The sequence below is a fragment of the Ictalurus furcatus genome, chromosome 16 (genome assembly GCF_023375685.1).
Source record: "Ictalurus furcatus strain D&B chromosome 16, Billie_1.0, whole genome shotgun sequence".
In the NCBI taxonomy this organism is placed as follows: domain Eukaryota; kingdom Metazoa; phylum Chordata; class Actinopteri; order Siluriformes; family Ictaluridae; genus Ictalurus; species Ictalurus furcatus.
In genome coordinates, this window is record NC_071270.1 from 5,747,149 (window position 1) to 5,772,462 (window position 25,314).

General features: G+C 39.1%; 1 protein-coding gene across 2 annotated transcripts; it reads left to right on the forward strand.

Annotated features, from left to right (window-relative positions):
- Nucleotides 1-885: 885 nt before the first annotated feature.
- Nucleotides 886-25,050, forward strand: clip1b (CAP-GLY domain containing linker protein 1b). Of its 2 annotated transcripts, XM_053644489.1 has the most exons (22): nucleotides 886-1,588; nucleotides 4,540-4,697; nucleotides 4,792-5,306; nucleotides 6,230-6,354; nucleotides 6,458-6,653; nucleotides 6,811-7,008; nucleotides 8,559-8,662; nucleotides 8,807-8,867; nucleotides 9,706-9,810; nucleotides 10,136-10,261; nucleotides 10,542-10,658; nucleotides 13,414-13,471; nucleotides 13,678-13,928; nucleotides 14,875-14,937; nucleotides 18,162-18,268; nucleotides 19,790-19,889; nucleotides 20,047-20,090; nucleotides 21,094-21,154; nucleotides 22,407-22,563; nucleotides 22,655-22,707; nucleotides 23,309-23,421; nucleotides 23,523-25,050. In XM_053644489.1, exons 2-22 carry the CDS (start codon nucleotides 4,610-4,612, stop codon nucleotides 23,749-23,751), a joined length of 2,871 nt encoding a protein of 956 aa, XP_053500464.1. In that variant the 5' UTR covers nucleotides 886-1,588; nucleotides 4,540-4,609; the 3' UTR covers nucleotides 23,752-25,050. The 2 variants fall into 2 exon arrangements, with proteins under 2 accessions (XP_053500464.1, XP_053500465.1); XM_053644490.1 differs by lacking the exon at nucleotides 9,706-9,810 and having other exon boundaries at nucleotides 891-1,588.
- The last annotated feature ends 264 nt before the right edge of the window (nucleotides 25,051-25,314 follow it).

The window sequence follows — 25,314 nt, forward strand, 5'->3', positions numbered from 1 at the left end:
TGCATTTGCACTTTATGTATTCCTGTGTATCGGGCTACTCCATAGTGCTGTGTCATTGTCCCGAAGAAACATTTAATTCGAATGTGTAAAAGTTACAACCCCAATTCCAAAAAAATTGGGACACTGTGTAAAATGTAAATAAAAACAGAATGCAATTATTTGCAAATCTCATAAGGCCATATGTTATTCACAATAGAATATAGAAAACATATATGTTTAAACTTAGGAAATGTACCATTTTAAGGAAAAAAATAAGGTAATTTTGAATTTGATGGCCGCAACACGTCTCAAAAAAGTTCGGACAGGGGCAACAAAAGGCTGGAAAAGTACTTGTTATTAAAAAGAAACAGCTGGGTGTTAATTGGCAACAGGTCAGGGGCATGATTGGGTATAAAAAGAGTATCTTAGAGAGGCAGAGTCTTTCAGAAGTAAAGATGGGCAGAGGTTGACCAATCTGAGTAAAACTGCCTTTACAATTTGTGGAATACTGGAGGTTAATTGTTATTGTTGTAGCCTAATTGTTTCTTAAAATTGTACATTTCCTAAGTTTAAACATTTGATATGCTCTCTATGTTCTATTGTAAATAACATATGGGTTTATGAGATTTGCAAATCAATGCATTCTGTTTTTATTTACATTCTACACAAACGTTTTTGGAATTGGGGTTGTATAAAGGGGGATGACAATAAAAGCCTATAGACTTGACTTAGGATGATTGCAATAGAAGCCAGAGGGAAATGAAAAAATATCCAGGACATTACGGTTTCGGATGGGAATAAAATCCCTTAGATACACTGGTAATAATTACATTATTCCTCCTGCCCATGTAAAACTAATCCAGTCCAAATACTTAGAGTCTTAAATCCTCCAGTGAATGACCCTTTTGTTATTTTTGTTTTGTCTACCACTAGAGGCAGCCAGTGACCACAGATTTCCACCTCCACATCAATTCCATGTCACATAAATGTTTTTGACCTTCTTAAAACGAGTAATCTTATAAAATGCGTTTGTAAATGTTGTACAGAAGCTCAGTCCAGATGCAGCTAGGACCACTACACATTCCCATAGGTTGCGGTATCCAGTCTCGTGCAGGCGGCTCGCTAGTTGCCATAGCAACGCAGGGCAAGCCTCGCGCTCATGTTATTCATCATCACGCTAGGCAGCTAGCTGGATAACAGTTTCGTGAAAGAGAAGGGGTTTTGTGTGTGTAGATAGACGTTGTGAGTTGTTTTTCTAAAGGTAAAGCCGTTAGGTATTGATTTGTTTTATGAAACGTACTTAATTTTTAAGCAAAGGATAAAAACCTGGTCTCAGTAACAAAGTTACTGCGCCATATTTTGATAGTTAGCTGGGTTAGCCAGGTTTGGGCGTGAAAGGTTAGAGCTGAGGGCTAGCTTGATTGCTAGTGCTAGCTAGTGTCATAGCCTCTGTTACCAACCGATTGCGTGTGTATATGTGTGTGCGCGCGCGCCTGTGTGTGTGTGTGAGGGAGAGAGAGAGAGAAAGAAAACTAACGGAACAAACCCCTGGGATGCAGCTCATAACATTCCTTCACTTCTTGGGGTGGGGCGGTGCTTGGTTTTGAAGGTAAGACATTAGCTCGTCTTTTTTTAATCGCAGTAGTTCGCTAGCTAATGTCTTATCAATCTAAAATATCGAGGCTATGTATAGCGAAGTTGTGTTTAAGACGTTTTCTTCGAGACTTGTGTAGGAAGCTAATTTTCCTGATGCTCTGGATAGCTAGCAAGTTTCCTACAGGAAAACAATTGGTTGTTTTTATTATTAATACAACAACGACAAAATGTCACAGGGTTAACTGCGTCTGCTATAATGTACCGTAACCAGGTGCCGAAAGGCAGCTGTTTGGGTGTAGATGGGAGTCGCTGTTTACGTGTCGTTTACTCTTTCTTCTGTGTGCTGTCAGAGTTAGCAGTTCAAGTTCAAGGCCCGAGTAAGATAACCAGAGTCAGTCTATAGAATAATCGACCAGCCATAACATTAAAACCACCTGCCTAATATTGTGTAGGTCCTCCTTGTGCTCTGACTCTTCGAGGTGTGGACTCCACAAGACCTCTGAAGGTGTGCTGTGGTATCTGGCACCAAGACATTAGCACCAGATCCTTTATGTCCTGTAAATTGCAAGATGGGGTCTATGGATCGGACATGTTTATCCAGCACATCCCACAGATGCTCGATCGGTTCGAGATCTGGGGAATGTGGATCTTGAACTCTTTGTCATGTTCCTCAAGCCATTCCTGAACAATTTTTAGAGTATGTCAGGGCGCATTATCCTGCTGAAAGAGGCCAATGACTGTGTGTTGCTATGAAGGAGTGTACATGGTCTGCAGCAATGTATAGGTAGGTGGTCAAAGTAAGATCCACATGAATGTCAGGACCCAAAGTTTCCCAGCAGAACATCTCCCAGAGCATCACACTGCCTTCGCCAGCTTGTCTTCTTCCCATAGTGCATCCTGGTGCCATATCTTCCCTAGGTAAGCGATGCACACTCACCTGGCCATATACTGATGTAAAAGAAAACGTGATTCATCAGACCAGGCCACCTTCTTCCATTGCTCCATGGTTCAGTTCTGATGCTCACGAGTCCATTGTAGGTGCTTTTGGCGGTGGACAGGGGTCAGCATGGGTACTCTGACCGGTCTGTAGCTACGCAGCCCCATATGCAGCAAGCTGTGATGCACTGTGTGTTCTGACTCCTTTCTATCATAGCCAACATTAACTTTTTCACTAGTTTGTACTACACTAACTCTTCTGTGGGATCGGACCAGACGGGCTAACCTTCGCTCCCCACGTGCATCAATGAGCCTGGGCACCCGTGATCCTGTCACCAGTTCACTGGTTGTCCTTCCTTGGATCACTTTTGGTAGGTACTAATCACTGCATACTGAGAACACCCCACAAGACCTGCTGTTTTGGATATGCTCTGACCCAGTTGTCTAACCATCACAATCTGGCCCATGTCAAAGTGGCTCAGATCCTCACACTTGTCCATTTTTCCTGCTTCCAACACGTCAACTTTGAGAACAGACTGTTCACTTGCTGCCCAATATATCTCACCTATTGACTGGTGGCAATGAAACGAGATAATCAATGTTATTCACTTCACCTGTCCGTGGTTTTAATGTTATGGATGATCGGTAAGTATGTGAGATAAATATATGTGTGTGTGTATGTATGTATATGTGTCATGGGAACGAGATAACTAACTCTGGCCACATATTAATCACTTGATCACTGTGTTGTGTCTATTTTTCAAAACTGTCAGAATAAACTGATTTCATATTAAAGAGCAATACAGTAGAGCTCTTACTATTACTACTGCATATATTTTTATTTTGTTTATCTAGATCTGAGATGTTTATTGTAATGTATACATTATTTACATAAAAATGTATTACTTTATATTGAACAAATGTATCCAAACCTAACTAGGGACAAAAGGGTCCGTGTAAATTTTTCTAGTGTCTATATCTTATCTTAAACAGAGGTGAGCTGCTTTTTCTCTCAAATGTCTGATGGATACAATAAAACTCTATATATGCATGCCCCATTTTGTGGGCCCAACACAAGGATCATGCCTTATTAATGTGTCATGACTTAATTATCTTGTTCCCACATTTTACTAGACCGGAGATATGAGTTCATGATCCCAGTCCCATGTGTTCATAAGTTATGGCCATGCATTATAAGTTGTGACCAAGCATTATTTTTATTAAGTAGAGATACTGTACCATACAAGATGCTACAGATGAATAGGGTCATTTTTTTAAAAACACAATAGATATAACAATCAATTTTCACCAGGTGATATTCTTACAAATATTTTTTATATCAGAACATTTTCAAGAATTTTTTTCTCTTGTTGTGTTGAAATATTTCTATATTTCAAATTTATATTATTTATATTATTTATATACCATGAAGATCCTCTCAGGAGAAACACTTGTGGAAAAGTTTGTTGAAAGTTTGTTGTTAATTTCTTCCTTCTGTAATCAAGAAAATACCATGCACTGTTATAAAAATATTTTATGCCATTTTCAGTATAAAATCTAATGTAAATACAACAATAATCAACGTTTTGGGAAATGCTTCTGCAAAATATGAGATTTATAAAGGAAGTTGACATTTATATATCATCATGGAACATAAATTGATGTATGCACTCACTACACCTGCTCATTCATACACTTACAGGAAATCATGTGACCAAAATTGTCCTTTCTACCTGTATTTTGCCTTAAGAGAAGTTTTGCATTCCCCCCCAAAATTTTATAAAAGTGTTATTATAAAATATTATTGATTTATTATGACCTAAAATAATTACCATGAAGTCATCCCTCCAGTTTACATGTGGATTATCAATATGTTATAAAGAACATACAATACAAAGGGGATATCACTGGTGTTAGCAGGTTAAACATTTCCAAGTGGTGGCAGCCGAAGCCATTTTAATACAAACACTTTTAAAATCTGATTTTTGGTTCTGATTTCTTTATTATGGTTGTTATCTCTCAATTTAGGCAAGGGGCTAACTCCTCCCCCTCATTCCCCTGCAAGGTCAACACATTTACATGCACAGAGCAAGGAAACATGAGTACAGGGAAGCCAAGTGGTCTCAAGCCACCTACTAAGATCAGTAGGCCTAGCTCTGTACCAACCAAGACCTCCCCTCCTTCAGGTAAAAATATATTACTGGTAGAATTAATTATTGATTTGATCTAACATATACGTAGATTCAGTCCTAAACTAATGTGTTGTATATTTATTTGCAGCCACCCTGAAAACTTTAACTTCCACAGGTCCTGGTGCTCCAGTTGTTAATGACTCGGTGGCAGAGTTTACTGTCGGTGAACGTGTATGGGTGAACGGAAATAAGCCGGGATATGTTCAGTTTGTCGGCGTAACCCAGTTTGCGCCAGGCCAATGGGCAGGCATTGTTTTGGATGAGCCTATAGGAAAGAACGATGGCTCTGTCGCCGGAGTGCGCTACTTCCAGTGCGAGGACTTGCGAGGAATCTTCACCCGGCCTTCTAAACTGTCCCGGACTCCTCTTCCGGAGTGTGAGGCCAACGGTGCGCCACCTTCCACCAGCCAGGCATCAGCTGCTGTCATTCATGCTTCATCTGCTGCTGCTGCTGCTGCTGCTGCTGCTGAAGGTCAAGCCACGACCGCTACTAAGACCTCAACAAACCTGGCCACAGCGGCCAGCGGATCTGTCTCCAACCTGTCTGAAACAGATTCGACCATGAAGGGAAAACGGGAGCTGAAGCTGGGTGATCGTGTGCTGGTGAGCATTTATAATATTTATATAATGGCCTGACCATATTGTATTGCTGAAATAAAGGTTGAAAGAATTTTGAAACAGTACTGAAAGATTCTTGAGAAACAGGACATCTTAGATGTGCAGAAGTCAGCTGTGCAAGCAAAACATTCCATCCTCCAACACATCCTGCTTCTTTGGAAATTTCTGTAGTTTTCAGGAGTCCAAAACTCCAAAAAGTCCAACTGGATTTTTTGGCACTTTACATCACCATAGCAAGAATAACATGGTTTGAGAGCTTAGTTTTATGTGGTAGACTGTAGGTTGAAAAAGAATTTCAAGTGACAAATCTCCAAGAATCCCCTTCTTTCACCTCTATCCTCCCTGTAATATTGAAACACTCGCTGGTGTCAGCAAGCAGGGCTTCACTGCTCTATTTGTGCTGGTGCCTACCTCCGCAGTTGTGATTCATCATGACATTTTTAGAGTTTAGGAAACATAAAAATGCTTTTGTGTGGGTGACAAAGGACCTGTTCTTGTAGAATAATAGTAACATAGAGACTACCGGTCCCTGTGTTATTCTGCTCGGTGTTGGTTCCATACATATCTGTATTTAAAAAGATGATAAATATTCATGGTTGACATGATTTGGAACATCAAGTTGGAAGCGGCTCCTGAGGAACTTCCCCAGTTAAACCACTACGGGTTCTCTCACAGCGCTCTGAGTTTCATAGTGGTATCACTGCTGTTTTTGGCCAGATGGGAAGTTTGGCACCATTTCTCTCTCACTGTAGATAAAGAGTGATGCAAGGCATTTGCAAAAGCTCTAAGCTATCGTTTGGGGAATGTCAAGTGAAAATGTGCATAGCCAGTTCTCTACTTACTAATTAATACAAATCATTCTTAAGATGTTTGGATACATACCAAATCTGTTGCATTCTTAATCACAGATTGGGGGAACGAAGGCAGGTGTTGTGCGCTTCCTGGGCGAGACTGATTTTGCTAAAGGGGAATGGTGTGGGGTGGAGCTTGATGAGCCGCTTGGCAAGAATGATGGATCAGTGGCTGGTGCCAGGTATGACCGTATGCTAACCAAAATAAGCATATATCCTAATTTAATCCTATATTTTCTATATTTCTATAACCCTTTATGGTTTTTTTAAAATGACTTTTTTCAGGTATTTTCAGTGTCTGCCAAAGTATGGTCTCTTTGCTCCAACACATAAAGTGACCCGCATTGGCTTCCCGTCCACCACCAAAACCAAAAGCTCAAGGCGCAGGTCCACTCTGCAGCATAGCCCCAGTGCCTCTTCAGTCAGCTCACTGAGCTCAGTCACCTCTTCTGTAGGAGGAAAACCCAGTCGTGCAGGCCTGGTAAATACTTCTTTTTCACACGTATTAGAGATTGAAATGTTGGTCAAAATGAAAGTTCAATGATCCGAATGAGTGTAGTACTGTACCGTATGCCATTAAAGTAGGCAGGGCTTTTTTACATATCTTTTTGTTTTTTTTGGTTTTCCTCATTGCCTAGCTGACAGAGACCTCATCCCGCTATGCACGAAAGATCTCGGGGACCACAGCCTTGCTGGAGGCTCTGAAGGAGAAACAACAGCACATCGAGCAACTCCTGGCTGAGAGGGATCTAGAGCGAACGGAAGTGGCCAAGGCAACCTGCCACGCTGGAGAGGTGCAGCAGGAGCTGGCCTTGCTCAGAAAAGGCCAGGAGCAGGTCAGCTGAGTGGTTATGTTCTATATATATATATATATATATATATATATATATATATATATATATATATACACACACACATATATACATACATACATACATATAGTGCCCTCCACTAATATTGGCACCCTTGGTAAATATGAGCAAAGAAGGCTGTGAAAAATTGTCTTTATTGTTTGATCTTTTGATTTGTTAAAAAAATTCACAAAAATACTCTGCTCTCATGGATATCAACCAATTGAAATCAAAACACAGGTTTAAAAAAATAAATAAAAATCTGGCACCTTTTTAGTCAATACTATGTGCTACCTCCCTTTGCCAAGATAACAGCTCTGAGTCTTCTCCTTTAATGCTTGATGAGATCGGATAATACATGGCATGGGATCTGAGACCGTTCCTCCATACAGAATCTCTCCAGATCCTTCATATTTTGAGGTCCACACTGGTGGACTCTCTTCTTCAGGTTTTCTATGGGTTTCAAGTCAGGGGACAGGGATGGCCATAGCAAGACCTTGCTTTTGTGGTCAGTAAACCATTTTTGTGTTGATTTTGATGTATGTTTTGGATCATTGTCCTGCTCAAAGATTTAACCATGGCCCATTTTAAACTTTCTGTCAGAGGCAGTCAGGTTTTCATTATATGTTGATATTTTATAGAGGCCATGATGCCACGTATCCTAATAAAATGTCCAGGTCCTCTGACTGGAAAAACAGCCCCAAAACATTAAAAAGCCACCACCATATTTAACCGTGTAAATGAGGTACTTTTCCATATGGCTACCTCTCTGTGTGCACCAAAACAACCTCTGGTATTTATTGCCAAAAAGCTCTATTTTGGTTTCCTCTGACCATAGAACCCGATCCCATTTGAAGTTCAGTAGTGTCTGGCAAACTGAAGACACTTGAGTTTGTTTTTGGATGAGAGTAGAGGCTTTTTTCTTGAAACCCTTCTAAACAACTTGTGGTGATGGATTGTAGCTTTGGGGACTTCCTGACCCCAAGACGCAACTAACTTCTGCAATTCTCCAGCTGTGATCCTTGGAGATTTTTTGGCCACTCGAACCGTCCTCTTCACAGTGCGTTCAGACAATATAGACACACGTCTTCTTTCAGATTAATTCATAGCATCTCCAGTTAACTGAAACTTCTTAATTATTGCCCTGATGGTGGAAACTGCCATTTTCAATGCTTGTGCTATTTTCTTATAGCCACTTCCCATTTTGTGAAGCTCAACAACCTTTTGCTGCACATCACAGCTAATAATTCTGGCACACATATATTTAACAAAGATTTTTTTTTGGATAAACCTATGTTGTGTTTGCAATTGTTTGACATCCATTAGATCAGAGTATTTTTGTGAATTTTGTGAACAAAATATCAAAAGGTTAAACAATAAAGACAATTTTTCACAGCTTTTTTTTGCTCATATTTACCAAGGGTGCCAATAGTAGTGAAGGGCATTGTATAGATGTTTAATTCTGTGACGTTTCATTAAAACATAACGGCATTTGTATATTTTGTAAGCATGCTTATGTATGCTTGTGTTACAAGTATGTTCTTGAGATGGAGGCTAAACTCGACCAGTTACGCAGGCTTGTGGAGACTGCAGACAGGGAAAAAGTGGAGTTGTTAAATCAGCTTGAAGAGGAAAAAAGGTCAAGTTTACCATACAAAATCAATGGCATATAAGAGTATGAGTTGGTTAAAATTCATTTGCTATTTTTCTTTTTATTTTGCTATTTATTTGTTTTTGAAAGATAAATAAATGCTGATGGAAAGTTCTTTGGTCTGTTATGCAGGAAGGTAGAAGATCTTCAATTCCGTGTAGAGGAAGCTTACATTACCAAAGGTGACTTAGAGGTAAACTGATGCTTTCATTTCCATTTCTATATTAGTAACAAGCAACACTACTATACAGTGCATTACATATATAAAATAAGCATTTCCTTTATTGCATGCAGTTCCTATTGTCAAGAATTCATCAGTACTATTAAGTAATGTTTAATTGTGACATTTGCATTTTTTGTTAGAACACTATCTTACCGGTGTTTAATCACATTCTGCAGTCACCACTTTAGATCCTGCTATGAGCATGTTCAGGTTCTTATTACGACTTCTTTTTTAAAGCATTATTTAGTAAATATTACATTATATATGTGTATTCATGTATCTAAATACATATATTTTTTGCTTTTACTTTAGTTTTTCTTATTTTTTTGGTCGCTTACCCTAATGAAAATATTTCACATACTAATATGTTTATGAGAAGACATAACTCAGCTGTCTATTTATGCTCACGTATGCTATAATTTATACTAAAATGATTTTACAGTGTTGTGGATTAATCTAATGTTATTGTTTGGAAACGTGTACTTGCTTCATTCACTTCTCATTCATGCTTTTATTCTTTCATTTGTTTGTTTGCTCCCATGAGATTCTTACTCATTCTTGAATTCCTTGTGTTTTGCTTTTTCTGATCCTTGGTTTTTCACTGCAAACCCCTTGTTGCCATTCTAGTCTTCTTCCGTCGTGTCCAGCCGCCACACACACAGCTCTTGTGCCACTACTCTCTTTGTCCTCATTCATAGACAGTGGATGATGTCAAGGCTTTGCGTGAGGCTTTTCGTACTTGGCGTTAGGCTTGCATGTGACTGCAGCACTGCTGTTTCTCTTTCTCCTCTCCTCTTTCTACTAACAGACGCAGACCAAACTGGAGCATGCCCACATTAAGGAGCTCGAACAGAGCCTTCTCTTTGAAAAGACCAAAGCTGATAAACTCCAGAGGGAGTTAGAGGATACTAGGGTAATTCAGTCTCACATTATCAAATAAGGCAGGCATGTCGATGAGCGGGGATTGCATGAGCGGTCTCTCGGGGCTTGAGTCAGTGCAGCGTGTTTGTGAAACTTTTGCCTTTTTTTGCACGATGGAGCGAGGTAGGTTTGGAGTTTTCATTAACAGAATGACGCAACGTCAGCAGCATTTTCAGAGATACTAGATATTCGTTCAGAACCTATCAGAGAATATTGACTGAAAATCAGTTAAGCATGCTAATAAAGATGAGTCCTCTGTTATGATGTGTGTGTGTTACTGTGTGAAGTAGCTAATGGCAGTGGGTCTCATGTTATAGGTGGCCACGGTGTCTGAAAGGTCCCGGATCATGGAGCTGGAGAAGGAAGTGTCAGAGCTGCAGTTACGCCTACGATCTCAGCGAGCAGAAGCTGGATCAGGCTCACCTCCATTACAGGACAAAAAGGTCCGAGCCTTTATTCCAGGGCGTCTGCAGATTCTTGAAAAATTTATCTATTTTTTTTTTAAATTTCTGATATAATTTTTGAATTGTGTTAAAAAATATTACATTTAACTTTTAAGATGCTGTTTTTCATGGTTCATGAATACAGTGGGTGAACATTAGCACTCAGTAGTAGTGGCTGTATGAATCAGGAATATTTCTTAACGGATTATTTAGTTGATATTTAGACTTACAGTGCTTTGGCCGTGTCAACAGATTGTGTCCTCTTTATTCTGGTTGACAGGTTAGGGAGCTGAGCAATGAGCTGGAGGCCAGACACAAGGAGATGCTGCTCCTCCAGCAGAGACTCAGCTCCTCTCATCAGGAGAACATTTCCCTTCAGCATCAGCTGGATGATTTGGTACAATGTGTTTTTTCACTGTAGAACTTATACAGTCATGTGGAAAAATAAGTACACCCACCATGGAAAGTGTTGGCTTTTTATTCATTCATTTATTTATTTATTTATTACACATTTGGACAAAGCAAACATTTGATGTGATATTCTTTTGTGGAAAAAGTAAGTACACCCTTGGCCTCAGAAGCTAGTATTGTCCCGTTCTTGTAGGTGTTTTGCATAATTGTCCACCAGGCTCTGACTTCAGCTTGCTGGAACTGTTGACCACTCTTCCATGCAATATTCTTTCAGTTACAAGATGTTTGAGGGTTTTCTTGCATGTACTGCTCATTTCGAATCCCCCCCACAACATTTCAGTGGGATTCAAATCCGGACTTTGACTAGGCCGTTCCATAACCCTTAGCCACTTGTAGATGATTTTCCTTACAGTGGAATGATGTATTTCAAATAATTTGGAGATCTTTTTTTAGGGATGCACCGAAATGAAAATTCTTGGCCGAAACCGAATATAATGAAAAACTTGGCCGAAAGCAGAAGGCCGAATACCGAACACGTTTTTTCGCGTTTTTTCCATTTATTTTGCCATTTTTTTCACCATTGCATAAATTAAATAGTCAAAATGTGCTTTTTACTATTTTGTCTTGCTTTTCAAAGAAAAAAATCACTTAAAAAAACTACAATTTCAAAATATTTCTTTAACACTGAACATTTTTTTTCATTCCAGCAGGCATAGGGTACCAACAAGGCACAGTATATAACTTTAAATAAATAAATGAGTAAAATAAAAATATTTTGATGTGGTCATCTTTGAGCCCCCCTTGAATAGCCGATGTTAGGCCTATAACTGACTGCTGAAAGAATGTAACACTCTGTAGCCTACAACTAAAAAGTGCATTAAAAAGTGCATTGACAAGAGTGCAAAAAATGGTTCTATTCAGTTCTATATGGCTGATTATATTGGGGATCTATACCGCTCACGTCCCTGTACACCTCGTGGAGTATTATAGTAGATACTGGATTTGTCTGCCTGCCTTTAAATAAATATGTCTTTACCTGCTTCTGTACTCTACTCTCTTACGTCTCGCGACGTGACAGAAACAAAACAAACACACAGTAAACATCCGAAGAGCACATAGCTCGTGCATGTAGCTTGTGCATGCGCGCGCCCCCTCATCGAGGTCGTGACATTCGTGCGTCTCACTCTGGTTACTAGGCTATTTGGTCACGTCATCAAACACGTCATTGTTCGGTCAAATTTATTCGGCCTTTTCACTTATTTGGCCGAACACTGAAAGTGCTTTTTTTGCTATTTTCGGCTGAATAATTTCAGTTGCCGAACATTCGGTGCATCCCTATCTTTTTTTAAATCCCTTGCCAGACTCATAGGCATCCACAACCTTTTTTTTCTGAACGCCTTACAGAACTCTTTCGATCTTGGTATGATGTCATCGACCACACACCTCAATAACAAAGGGAACACCAGACACTAGATATGAGAGGCGTTTAAATAAGACTCCCTAAGCAGGTTCTAATCACTAGCACCCAGTCTTGAACACCTGATTCTAATTGTGTGGATTCCAAGGTGTGATAAATGTAGGGGTGTGCTTACTTTTTGATGGATGTTTTTTGTTCAATTAAATAGTGAAAATTACTAAAAACTGTCAATTTTATGTGTCATTTGATAAGAGTATATCAACTTTATTAATAGGCATTGTTTCAAAGAGGATCAAATATTTGCATGTCAAAAAAGTCAACAATTTCCATGGGGTGTACTTATTTTTTCACATGACTTTACATACAGACCAAAACATGCTGTTTTATTCAGATTTTGGCTTCCTGTCAGTTATCGTCTATATGTATAAGAAATGAATAAAACACAACAGTGAATGCTGTAATAAGGAAATAATCCATGATGGGGTGGTGTGATGTGACCTGACGCAAAGCGGAGTGGATTATTTTCCTATAACAGTATGCAATGAAGTGTTTTATTACTCTTATACCACAGCAGTTTGCCACATATTTTTTGTTTTTGATTTATTATTTATTAATGAATGAAACGTCATACATTTTCATCATTTATAGTTACCATTAATGTTATGGAATGCCTGCGAGACAAGTTAGCGTATGTTATCACTTACATCATTCTTTCACCAATGTCTCTTTTTTAACTTTCTCTTGAAATTCATACGAAAAACAGCAGAGAAACCGAAAAGCACAAATACTCTGTCCAGTAGACTCTCCTGTGGTAGAAAACGTTCTGACTGCTGACACCGGAGACTCCTTCTATAAATGTTAAACAAATATCTCCTTATAAAAAGATTCAGCATATCAATGATTGCATGTTTTTAATCTGTTTATTATTAGCCTTTGATTATGTGGAGTGTCTGCCGTACAAGTAACTGTGAGTGCGCTATTGCTATAGTAACAAGAAAATATTACTTACAACAAGCGCATTAATATAAACCTATCATGGGAATTACAGTTGGCACTACTTTCAGAGCTGCTGTCATAGAAAATTATTCAGCACCAGCTGACCAATCAGATTTGAGAATTTAACAGCGTTGTGGTATAAATTATATTAATGACTGTTTTTGTTGTTGATATGAACATAAATTGTAGGCACACTTTTAGCAGTGCTTGTGATGAAATGCATGGATAAAGAAGGTTTATAATGTATTCTACTGTGCCAAATACAGTTGAGTACCCAAATCTTCGACTGCTCCATTAGCTTATTCTCATTTGTGTTTCATTATCACAGAAGAAAAAACTTGATACAGAAGCTGAAGAAAGTAAAAAAAATGCACTCTCCATACAAGGTAAAAAATTCACATCCGTGGCTTGCATGCACATCTGGACATTGTTGAACCTTTGTATCATACTTTTGCATTGCTGAATATACATAGCGAGGCGAAGAACTCCATTGTTTTGCACGATATAGCAGTAGCATAGTGTTAAGATTTTTCTTGTTTGTTTGACTGAAGGGTGTGTATGTTGCTCTGAGTGATTATCCTTGTGCTTGTAGAGATGCAGAGTAGCATGCAGGCAGACAAGGAACAACTGGAGCAGCTGCGCAGTGAAAAGCAGAAGCTGGAGGAAGAGATGGCCTCGAGGCAGCAGCAGGAGCTGCGACGTAATGAGGAGCACAAGCAGCAGGAGAAGGAGCTGCAGGAGAGACTAGGCCGAGCGGAGCAGGAGCTGAGCAAAGTGCAGGAAAGCAGTGCTGAGCTAGAGCAGAAGGTGGCTGAGCTGCAGATGTTCAAGGACAAAACCCAGGTGAGGGGACTGACTTCAAAAGTAGTGTAGAACATGTTTTTAACTGCTTGGTCAGTGACGAGCTAGATGAGGATTGAGTTAATGTGTCATATGTCATGGGCAATATGACGAGCCCAAAGGTTTCGGCGATGCATCCTGATTCAGTATACTTGTCGCATGCACTTGACACATTTTGTTGTTTGAGACGAGTGTGGAAGGAAAATTCCTGTGAAACTGTCTGCTAGTAAACTGCGTTAATGTCCCACAGGGAACAGGTCTACAGTATTACATTGATTGAATTTCCTACTTGGCAGCTGTGCATACCTCACTTGGAAGGAATCCACAGTGCTTTGTAGCTCCATCCCTCTGATCTGCAGGCATGAAGGAATCAGTGAGGGGGAAAAAAGGGCTTTCTGAGCAAATCATATTGCTTACCTTGTGTCATTTTAAACAGCTACTCAAGGCAAAAAACATGCATCAAGAAATAGCTTTTTCTTTTCGCCTGAATGTAGAAACATTAACTTCATAAATGAACAGTGGGTTTAGACTAAAAGCAGTCCTCAGGGTTCTTATCACAATGACTCAATTATTACAGAAATACCATTTGCATCCATTTAACTCCCATTGTGTTTCACCAACACTTCCACTCTTGCATAATGTGAGATGCACAGGGCACGAAAGTGCTAAAATGGCACAAACAAGCGAATAAAATAGCAATGTTTGTAGCTCTGTATGTGGCAGTTCTGGTGCTCTCACAAATATATGGGCAAGTACCTTTAAAACTCAACACAGAGGATAATTGCATACATTTTTCAATAACAAAAAAAAGTCAAACGCGAGGTGAATGGAGAGTAAGAAAGATCACCATAAAGACAAAAAAGAAATTGTTAATAACTATTGTATATGGCTTGTTTCCTGTCAGAAAGCCTTGGTAAGCTCATTTTAACCTAATGTTTCTTTTTCCCAGAGTGTCCAGTCTGCAGATGCTTTGGAACATCTAAAACAAAGAAATCAAGATCTACAACAAGAGGTGAGGAAGCTTGACTTTTTCTGATTGGGCTTGCTGTGAGGTTAACCTTCTGGGAAAATAAGGGCTTTTTTGATTTCGTGACCTGACATTCAGTGATCAAGCATTCTTGCAGAGGGTGGAGCTTTCGAGTGGTGTACGTCCTATTTAGTTTCTATGCCGTAGTTTTAATTTGACTTGTCTCGTGCTTTTGAACTATATTATTACTAATCCGGTTAGCCTTTTTATAGATGGAATTTCATAGTATTTTAGTGTTCATACAGTTGTGCAGTCATTTATCGTAAGTGAAAAGTAGAGTTGCCCCCTGACAGCTGCAGGGTCTCTGGCTTGAACCTAATTTCAGATGGATTACTGTCTTTGTCGAGTTTTGCACGTTCTCAGTGTTTGTGTGTGGTTTACCTCTGGGTTCTCTGGTTTCCTTCCCCCTCCTAAAAATATGCTGGGTAGGTAAATCAGCGACTCTAAATTGGCCCTAGGTGTGAAGAGTGGGCAAATGTGCCTGATCCAGGATAAAGCAGTGAAGATAAATAAATGAATGAACCTTAAAGAATATAACAGACTGACATCATGATGCAGCTATTACCCAACTTGTATATGGTTTTGCCTTACAGCTTTATGCACAGCATGTGGAAGCATGTGTGTTTATGTAATCACTGAAATGGTCACTGAAAGGACATTAGCAGTTAGGGTTCTACTGCCTTTGTAGGGCTGTGAAACATTACGCTTGATGATCTTATTTTTCAGATCTATATATCTCTTTTCTGTGTGGCTATAAACCTTTTAATATCAAACTAATAGACAGAAATTAAATCTGTAAATCATTATTTAAGTTGGTGTTGCACCATACAGACGTGGTGCGTTAATTTTAGGAGGATGCATACAAGCAACGTGACAAATGACTGTAGGATACGTGCGATGCCCATATTGCGTACGTGTAGTTACAACTCATGTACTCCGTGGTTAATTTGTGTGATTATCATCATCAGTAAAGTACAGTGTTCAATACAATCCATACATAGTACAATATTCGATACAGTCCTCAATACAAAATCAGAATTTTGAGAAAAGTGTCAGAACTTGAGTGATTTACATCCTCAGTAGGGGGCAGTATCAACATTTTGTCTTCCTCAGCATCAGCACAATTTTTGAGTGCTGTCCGTTTTATAGGATTCCCATATGGGGACATCTTTGGTGTTGGTATTCAAAAAGAAATAAGCAAATGGCAATGTTCCTAAGGAAATCAAACCACCCTAGTTGATGCTCGAGTCAGTTGTTGAACCTTGATTGTATACGCGACCTTCCGCTTTTAAATGACAGAACTCGCATGTGTTTGAATGTTATAGTAAAGACTCAAACTTGTAGTCTGGCTTAGGAATGCTTTCAGCCCAGTCCATTCTTGAAGAGCAGTGCAGCAGTGATTTGTTCATTTGACACCTACCATGCTGAAGCTGAGCTTTGGACTCATAGCTCTATCTGTCTTACTCTCTCACCCTGTCAGTCTCTGCCAGCGCTTTCCACACATGATGTAATCATGCACATGTTATTGTGAGCCTGGTGGCTGGCTGCCTTGTTCCGCTTGGCTGGGCAGAACATCAGGGGTTGGAATCACTTAACTGTGCAATGTTACTCAGCAAACAAATTTTTGCCCTCAATTTTGTTTATGCCCCCCTTTATATCGTTTCCTTTTATAGAATAAAAAAAAATAAACAGGCAATTTTAGACCTCAAATTGGCCAGACGTTTTTGCCTGACAAATCCTACGAATATCCTACATTCCCTTAGACAGGGCAGATTGTGGGATGAAGAAGCATTGCCGATGCTAAATGTGCGTTAATGTGACAGATTTTGTGAATCAGTATGTACAGTCAGACGATTGGCAGTGCTGAGAAAAACATGGAGGCAGAGCGAACAGGTGCCTGATGCAGGATGCCCAGCGACATAGACGTAAACGCGGGGAACGGATAAGTGGACCTGATTGGTGGAGAGGGTAGGATGGAAACGGGGTGGGGGACAGACGGTGGAGGGGGTAGTGCTGGGAGAGAGACAGAAAGACACAAAGAGAGAGGGAGAGGGAGGAGCTTGGCAATGCTTACGTATTAAAGCTGTCCTGTGAAACATGTCAGGGAGGGTGTGAATGTGAGTGCTCGGGACGGCGGCAGCTCGAGAATGCTTGCATGCTGTGGGAGCTGCTCTCGGATGCTCGTTCACTGTCACTCAGCAGGGGTCAGTGGCAATGCATTATTGATCTTGCTGATTTGTCTGCATAAAGAGGTTTCAAGGCTACACAGACATGGATGTAGCAGCTTTGCAGCAGAGCTACTCAGGAAGCATGTATACCTCTCACTTCCAGGTACCGCACTCTCAGTCTGAGCATAGAGTAAACCTTCTACTCCTTGGGGAGCATGTTGTGTTTCGGATCTGAAGAAAACAGTTCTGAAACTGCTAGTAAATGATACCGATTGTGGCTGTATGTTTGACCTGTTTGGCTGTTTTAATTGTAAAAATATATACTGATTTTGTATTGGCTGCCTAAAATTTGGGGCTGTAAACTTATGAATTCTTTTGTGCATGAGTTCTTTTACTGGCAGCATGTATATCTAAGTCTATATTTAGTGATTGATAGGAAGTAGGCTTGGTCGATGTGTGTGTGTGTGTGTGTGTGTGTGTGTATATATATATATATATATAATATAATGACATGATAGGTATGACATGATACGATTCACAGTAATAATGTAGCTGACTGGATGTTACTTTTTTCCCATTTATATGGAAACACGCATATACTATCCTTTATTAACCTATTGACTTTTTTGTGAACATTGGGATAAGAATAAGTCAATTTTTTTTTTTTACAAAATGATTGGCTTCTAGTCAAAATGATTGATTTATAACCTCCAACAGATTGGCAAATAATTGATTAAAAACACATTAAGGCAATTATCAAGCTATTGTCACTGTTAACGCTTAACATTTCTGTGTAATTTAGACAGGCTCAGTTTTTTATAAGTTGGTCACTGGTTAAATTGGTCTGAGCTTCAGATGGTAAGAGAAAAAGGGAACTGATTAAAGTGAAAATCTGTGAATTTTTTAATGGTTAACTCCAGCTGTTCATACTTGCTCTTCTTCCTATATACTGTATATTCGAAACATTTGGCTAATTATAATCATTTATTAGAGGTCAATGAGATTGATGCATATAATCTGTTTTTATCTCCCTTCCTCCAGCTTGAAGCCCTGAAGCAGCAAAACTCCAACTATCAGGAGGAGCTTAATATGTGCAAGGAGCAGCTCAGTTCTGAGAACCAGCGCACTGGAAGCCTGTGCAAAGAAATGTGCGTAGTCTTTATCTAGTCACCCCAAGTTGCACCATCAGAGACCCACTCATGCCAATCTTTATGGGTACTTAGTTTTGACACAGTGTTTCTGTGAGACATTGAATGAAAACTGAAGAAAAAAAGAGATCAGAAGGCAGGTGGCTACAGCATCTTTCATTGATTATACCACACAGAAACAAACAAAGTCGTAATCATGCGGTTTACCTTCAAAGCACTTTCAGTCAGGTTTTGTGGGAATTTACCCACAAGTCATTTTCCATTGAGTAAAGACTTAGTACACGAAATCTAATGTGTCTTTAAAAGACACAGAACCATAATCCAGATGCTTTTCCTAAGATGCGTCTCTCCTTGACGTGTCCGTGACCCAACTAGAGGGGAGCTCTTATCACACGTGGAGATATTGTGACTCCTCGAGCAAGATATCGCTGTATCTCTAATACAGGAAACCGGCTTGCTGGCATTTGTTTTTAAGAGAATGAGTTTGGGTCAATTGATGCTTGCAGTTCCAGTTCATTGTAATGCATTCACTATAATTGTTCTCCGTGTTTCTTGTGGTATGCCCTCAATTTCTTATGAATACTTCAAAATGATTTCCTGGTCGCATTTGAACTTGATGATCCTTTTAAGTGTGATAAATTGGATTTAACAGCGCTCAGCTGAATCAGTCTGAGCAGATGATGCACATGCAGAGGGCATTAATGACTGTGCGTGATGATTCAACTGGAATCGCGGCTTCTTAAAAGCATCCTTTAAAAAAAAAAATCATTTGTTTGCTTGTTAATTCTTTTTAACTACTCACATCCCACAAGAGTCAAAATAATAATTAAGTAATACCAATAACAATAAGAGAGACTAGAACAAATACAGAAGGGAAATATTAATATGTATCACGTCACAAGTTTGAACAACGAGCAGAATAAAACATTAACCACCGTTATTGTAAATCAATGTCAGGAAGGTGAAAAGAATGCATGTTTTTTCAGATATTACTGTGATATGCACGTGACCACATATCAGATAAGTACAGATGGATGACCAAGGAATAAAACAACATTTGTTGTCAGCTCTAGAGCTGTACTGGAGCAATGAACATTGTTCTTCCAAAAGATAGTCTTTGTCTTGATTATGGTGGTAGAGAGCGCTGTCTAACACGGTGCTCCAGAATCTGCACTCTGTGTTCAACTGGGTTGTCATCTGGTGACTGAAGACCATAGCGTATGATTTACATCATTTTCATCCAACTCAAACCATCCAGTGAGCCGTCATGTCCTGTGGATGGGGCGGAGTCATCTTGAAAGAGATCATTCCCATCAGGATGAAGGTGATCTAAGCCGACATGCCAGCAAACCACAGCAAGACCACATATTTACAGATTAGATCTCTAAGGTAAAGGAAGTGAGAGAGGTCCAGGATTTCAAAGATGGCTTTATAGCGGCCACTTCAGTGGACAGAAAGATACTAGAGGGATGTGGATGAAAGTAGCCGTTGTGTTTGAGAGTACTCTTTCTCACCTTGCAGTGAGGAGCTGAAGCTAACAGCCAATCAGAAGTCATTGAGGCTTGTGGCACTCCAGGAAGAAAACGAGAAGTTGTCTCAGAAACTAGATGGCAGCCGACAGGTGAGTTATAAGCAGTATCAACTACTGCTAGTGTTTAGTTTATTGAATAGTGTTTGTTTTGTTGTTGTTTGTTTTTGTTATTGTTTATTGTTTTTACAATAAGATGTTACCTATGGAGATTTATAAGTGGGCTTTGTTTTTGTGTTGCAAAAACAAGGGTGAGCATCTGACTCCGGACAACCAGTCGGAGATTAGGGAGAGGTAAGAGTCTCTCTGACGTTTGGGTTTCACTCCACCCAGCTGTAATTACTCTGCCTTGAAATTACTGTTATTTCCTGAGACGGACATTTTACAACGTGCCTTCAGTGTTGTGTTGAAATCCAGAATAAAGACTTTACACTTCAAGTGAGGTTCTCTAAAGGAGTTAAATGATATATTTTGTCTGTCATCTTAATGTTAAACACATTTATTTATAAGTGTGTCCGTAGTAGGAGTTTAGAGAGTCGCTGCTTCAGATCAATCTCAATATTTACAATACAGCTGCACCAAATTATAAGAGCATATATGAATTGCTGTATCATATTTGTATTTGCACTGTAATTTAGAAATGTTATTGAATGTGCTTTTGTCTCTTGCTCTTTTTTTAAAAATCCAAATCCATGTTTCTCTATACTGCTCACTCCCAGTAATGCAGACATATTCTCACAGAAGCAAACATGTTTTTTCTGTTAAAATGAGACTGTTTGCACAACATTGCATCACATTTTTTAACAAATTGTCCCACACAGCATTTTACCATATCGAAACAGCACTTAATTAAAATATATATCCTTAAGGATTTTATTTTTTATTAATTTGGTATCACATATTGACATGCATATCGTGTCATTCTGGAACAGAGAGACACACACCCAGTAAGAAGTGGTTAATAATTGCCAGAACAGGAGTGGAGAGCAGCTTTTTAAAGGCATGTTGGGAAATGAGGGCCAGTGAAGGAGAAGCTAAAAACTCTCTACTGTATTCCTTGGAGAGATCATCTAAAATAAGCTCTGTGCTATATAAGGATTCACAGTGTGTTCTGGAGAACTTGCAGGTCGTTGGAAAGTTTCTCTCTCCCTCTCTCAGTATGGTTTTATTTGCAGAAAGTAATCCCAGTGAAGATTACTACTACTTGTATTGTCACCTTAATTTCTGCTTGTACACTTGCTCTGTTTCAGCAGATAAGCACCTTTTAATTTGTTTAGCTGAAACTGTGCTCTTTCAGGGAAAACGTCAACACTTTAATATCCGAGAAGGACAAAGAATTAGAAGCGTTAAGAAACGAGGTACGAGCTTCGAGTACTGATTCAAACTCTACAAAGCCTACGTATACAGGTGCATCTCAAAAAATTTGAATATCATGGAAAGTTGTTTTTTTCCCCGTAATTTAATTCAAAAAGTGGAACTTTTATATATTCTAGATTCATTACACATAAAGTGAAATTTTTCAAGCCTTTTTTGTTTTAATCTTGATGATTACAGCTTATAGCTCACGGAAATCAAAAATCCAGTGTCTCAAAATATTAGAATAAAGAATTTATAATAGAGAAATGTCGAACTTCTGAAAAGTATGTTAATTTATGCACTCGACACTCGGTCAGGGCTTTAATCATTTTGCACGAATTACTGCATCACTGCGGCGTGGCATGGAGGCAATCAGCCTGTGGTACTGCTGAAGTGTTATGAAAGCCCAGGTTGCTTTGATAGCGGTCTTCAGCTCGTCTGTATTGTTGGGTCTGGTGTCTCTCATAGATTCTCTATGGGGTTCAGGTCAGGTGAGTCTGCTGGCCAATCAAGCACAGTAATACCATGGTCACAAACCAGTTACTAGTAGTTTTGGCACTGTAGGCAGGTGCCGAGTCCTGCTGGAAAAGTAAATCAACATCTCCATAAAGCTTGTCAGCAGATGGAAGCATGAAGTGCTCTAAAATCTCCTGGTAAATGCTGCATGGACTCTCGACTTGAGAAAACACAGTGGACCAACACCAGCAGATGACATGGCTCCTCAAACCATCACTAACTGTGGAAACTTCACACTGGACTTCAAGCAACTTGGATTCTGTTCCTCTCCATGCTTCCTCCAGACTCTGGGACCTTGATTTCCAAATGAAATGCACAATTCACTTTCATCTTTCCCCATGATTATGGTTATGTGTAATGAACCAGACTGAGATTAAATACTCAGGAAACCTTTGCAGGTGTTTTGAGTTAATTAGCTGATTAGAGCTCTTCTCAGGTCGACATTTCTCTATTATAAATTCTTTATTCTAATATTTTGAGATACTGGATTTTTGATTTCCATGAGCTGTAAGCTGTAATTATCAAGATGAACACAAAAAAGGCTTGAAATATTTCACTTAATGTGTAATGAATCTAGAATATATGAAAGTTCCACTTTTTGAATTACGGAAATTACTGGAAAAATGTAACTTTTCCACGATATTAAAATTTTTTTGAGACGCACCTGTACATCTATCTGTCACATTTTTGTCATAGTTGGTGTATTGGAGGTTTGAACTAAGAACACTGCTATGTCAGATTGCAGTGTTGCGTGGAGAGAATGCCATGGCTAAAACACTGCAGGCAGCGGTGGAGTCTCTGGAGCGGGACAAGGTGAAGCTACAGAGCAGAGTGCACAGCCTCGAACAGAAGCTGGAGGGTAGACCGAGGGATGACCAGGACGACAATTCCTCAGGTTAGCTAGCATGCTAAAGCTGCACCTGTAATGCTTTATGATCACTGTGGTTTGGATTGTAATGTGTATTATGTACCTCTATATTATGTAGGTGATGCAGCTATAAGCCAGCTTAAAGAAGAGAAAGAGTTTGCTGAGGGACAGGTAAACAAGAAAGAAGTGTTATTGATGTAAAGAACCACTCTTGTGTTCTTGTTTTCCTCCACAATACATCTGAAGTTTGTACATACAAATGTGTAAGTTATTCTGTATTCATTAGCAAATGTATAAAGTAAGTGAAACTATCACAATAAAGGAAGTTTCTGACAAAGAAGTACTGGCAGAAACATAATTTGGTTAATTATCAACAATCATTTGGTTAATGAGTACAGTAAATCTTTGGTGTCATTAGTATGGCACAGTGTGTGGAATATTAAAAATATCCAACATACCTTAGCCTGCTGTGATTGAGTTAAGAAACCGTTATCGTACCGTGATGGCAGCAGGATCAAATGTAGCCTGTGATCACATAGGGGATGTGCTTTTTTACTTTATAAACAGGTGATTTGTGAGTCATGCGTTTGTCAGATCCTGCTGATGTAGCTTCATTCCAGATTCCTCTCTTTTAACAGTGATGGATACCAAAGCTAATTGACTATGAGCTCCCCCTTGTGGAGAACTTTTCACTGAGTGAGCCAGGTCCATGAGGTTATTGTGTGTGTATGTGTGTATACTCAGCTGTTTGGTTTTTTTTTTTACTCATCAGATCAACTTCCTCAACTCGGTCATTGTAGATCTTCAGAGGAAGAACGAGGAGCTGAAGGTGAAGCTGAAGAAAATGGCCTTGGCTGAGTTCAATGGGAACGACGAGAACGACGGGTGGGTCCACTTCATTACTGATCCACATGCAGGATATGATGTATACGAATTGTAGGCTTTAAAAGTAGTCTCAATCACCTTCCTCTTACTTTCTTATTTAGTTCGGGTGAGGTCAGGAAGAAGAAGAAAGCCCCGCCACGTGTCTTCTGTGACATCTGTGACTGTTTTGACCTGCACGATACAGAAGACTGTCCCACCCAAACGCAGTCTCCCGACTCACCTCCTCACAGCACGCATCATGGCAGCCGCGGAGGAGAGCGGCCCTATTGTGACATCTGCGAGGCGTTCGGCCACTGGACGGACTCCTGTAATGACGACCAAACCTTTTAAACCTTTGATATTCTGCGTTCTGAAAAACAGACCAAGTGCAAAATATTTAGACCTAGGTAAGCTCTTATTTTTGTATGCTCTCTGTGCAATTTTAAAGCATTCCTATCAAACGAAGGCTACGCGATGCTGCTTTATCAGAAAGTAATGGAGAGACGTCCTGCTTGTGTGTCATTAATATCGTTTTGTGTGTAGTGTAGATCATATTTTGACAGTGATCTGACCTCCTTGTGGTAAATGAACACTTATCACAGACACACGGAAGCTTTCATGCCAAACGCTGACGTTTAAGCTGACCAATAGTAAATTATTGCACTGCTCACTTTAAATGCGTTCTTTGTTACATAATAAGCACATATTTTTAACTGCCAGTTGTCTAAGTTATTCTTTTATATTAAATGTCAAAAATGAGGTAGATTCTGTCTTATGAATGGCTTTTTAAGTGTTTTTACATCTTATGTACTAAAATGATTAAAACACAACTTTGCATCCAATTCCATCACTCTGTAATAGGTGTAATATTTATATCAAAGACAGTGTTTACAAATTAACCTGTTAAACTTTCAAATTTTGGGTTTCTGCAATTGCGCGTTATGCAAAGATAACTGTATGTTTTTGGGCATTTTGTTTAAATGAGATCATATGTACACGACAGGCCAAAAGTATTGAAGCAAACTGAACTCTCTCATTAATGAGCAATGAAACCAGAACCATACCAGCATAAACCTCATGGGGAAAAAAAATACCTTGAATTTGTCAATGTTATTAGAGCTAAAGAAGAAGATATTGCTGATTATAATGTTGAATTTAATTAACATCTGTAAAAATCTGATCTACTGTTACTGATGTACAGTAATGCTGCAGACATTTGTCTTTTGGTACTGTAAATATACATATTTTTGTCAGTTGTCTCTATTCATTTACACACCTGCTTCCATACTTGTGGCCTACATGGATGGTGTCATTAATTTTACAATTGTTTGTAATGATCAAAGTGTTTCTAATAACAGCAAAATATGATGAACTAATATTCTCACACTACAATAGTCTTTAATTATTGTACTGTTCATGAAGTGTATGCACACTAATTCTATATAAATCATAATGAACAAAGTTTTTGGTGGATGTACGGGTTATTTTTGCAATTGCTTCTGTCGGAAGATTTTTAGTCTTTGGCTGAAGTATTTTATAAATTCAGCGTACAACCAAGCAGCGTGATTTTTGCTTACAAAGTAGAATTTCTTGCTTATCTACTTACAGTTTCGCATTTATAAAGAGGATGGTGTTCGATGACTTATTGCACTACTACTACTACTGGAACAGTGCAATCATTTATTTATTTGATTATGGAAACTGCTAGAAATATTATTTGAATAAATTTAGTCTGTAGTTTCTTTTAGTTTTGCTCCAGAATTATTGGCACTTTCTATGAAAATGAGTATATAAAATAAATAATGCATACAATGCATGATATTTTAAAATGAGAGATATATATGCTGTACAGTTTAATTTCACACATAATTTTTTTTCAAACTACGATCTTTATACAAGAATCAAAATGACCAG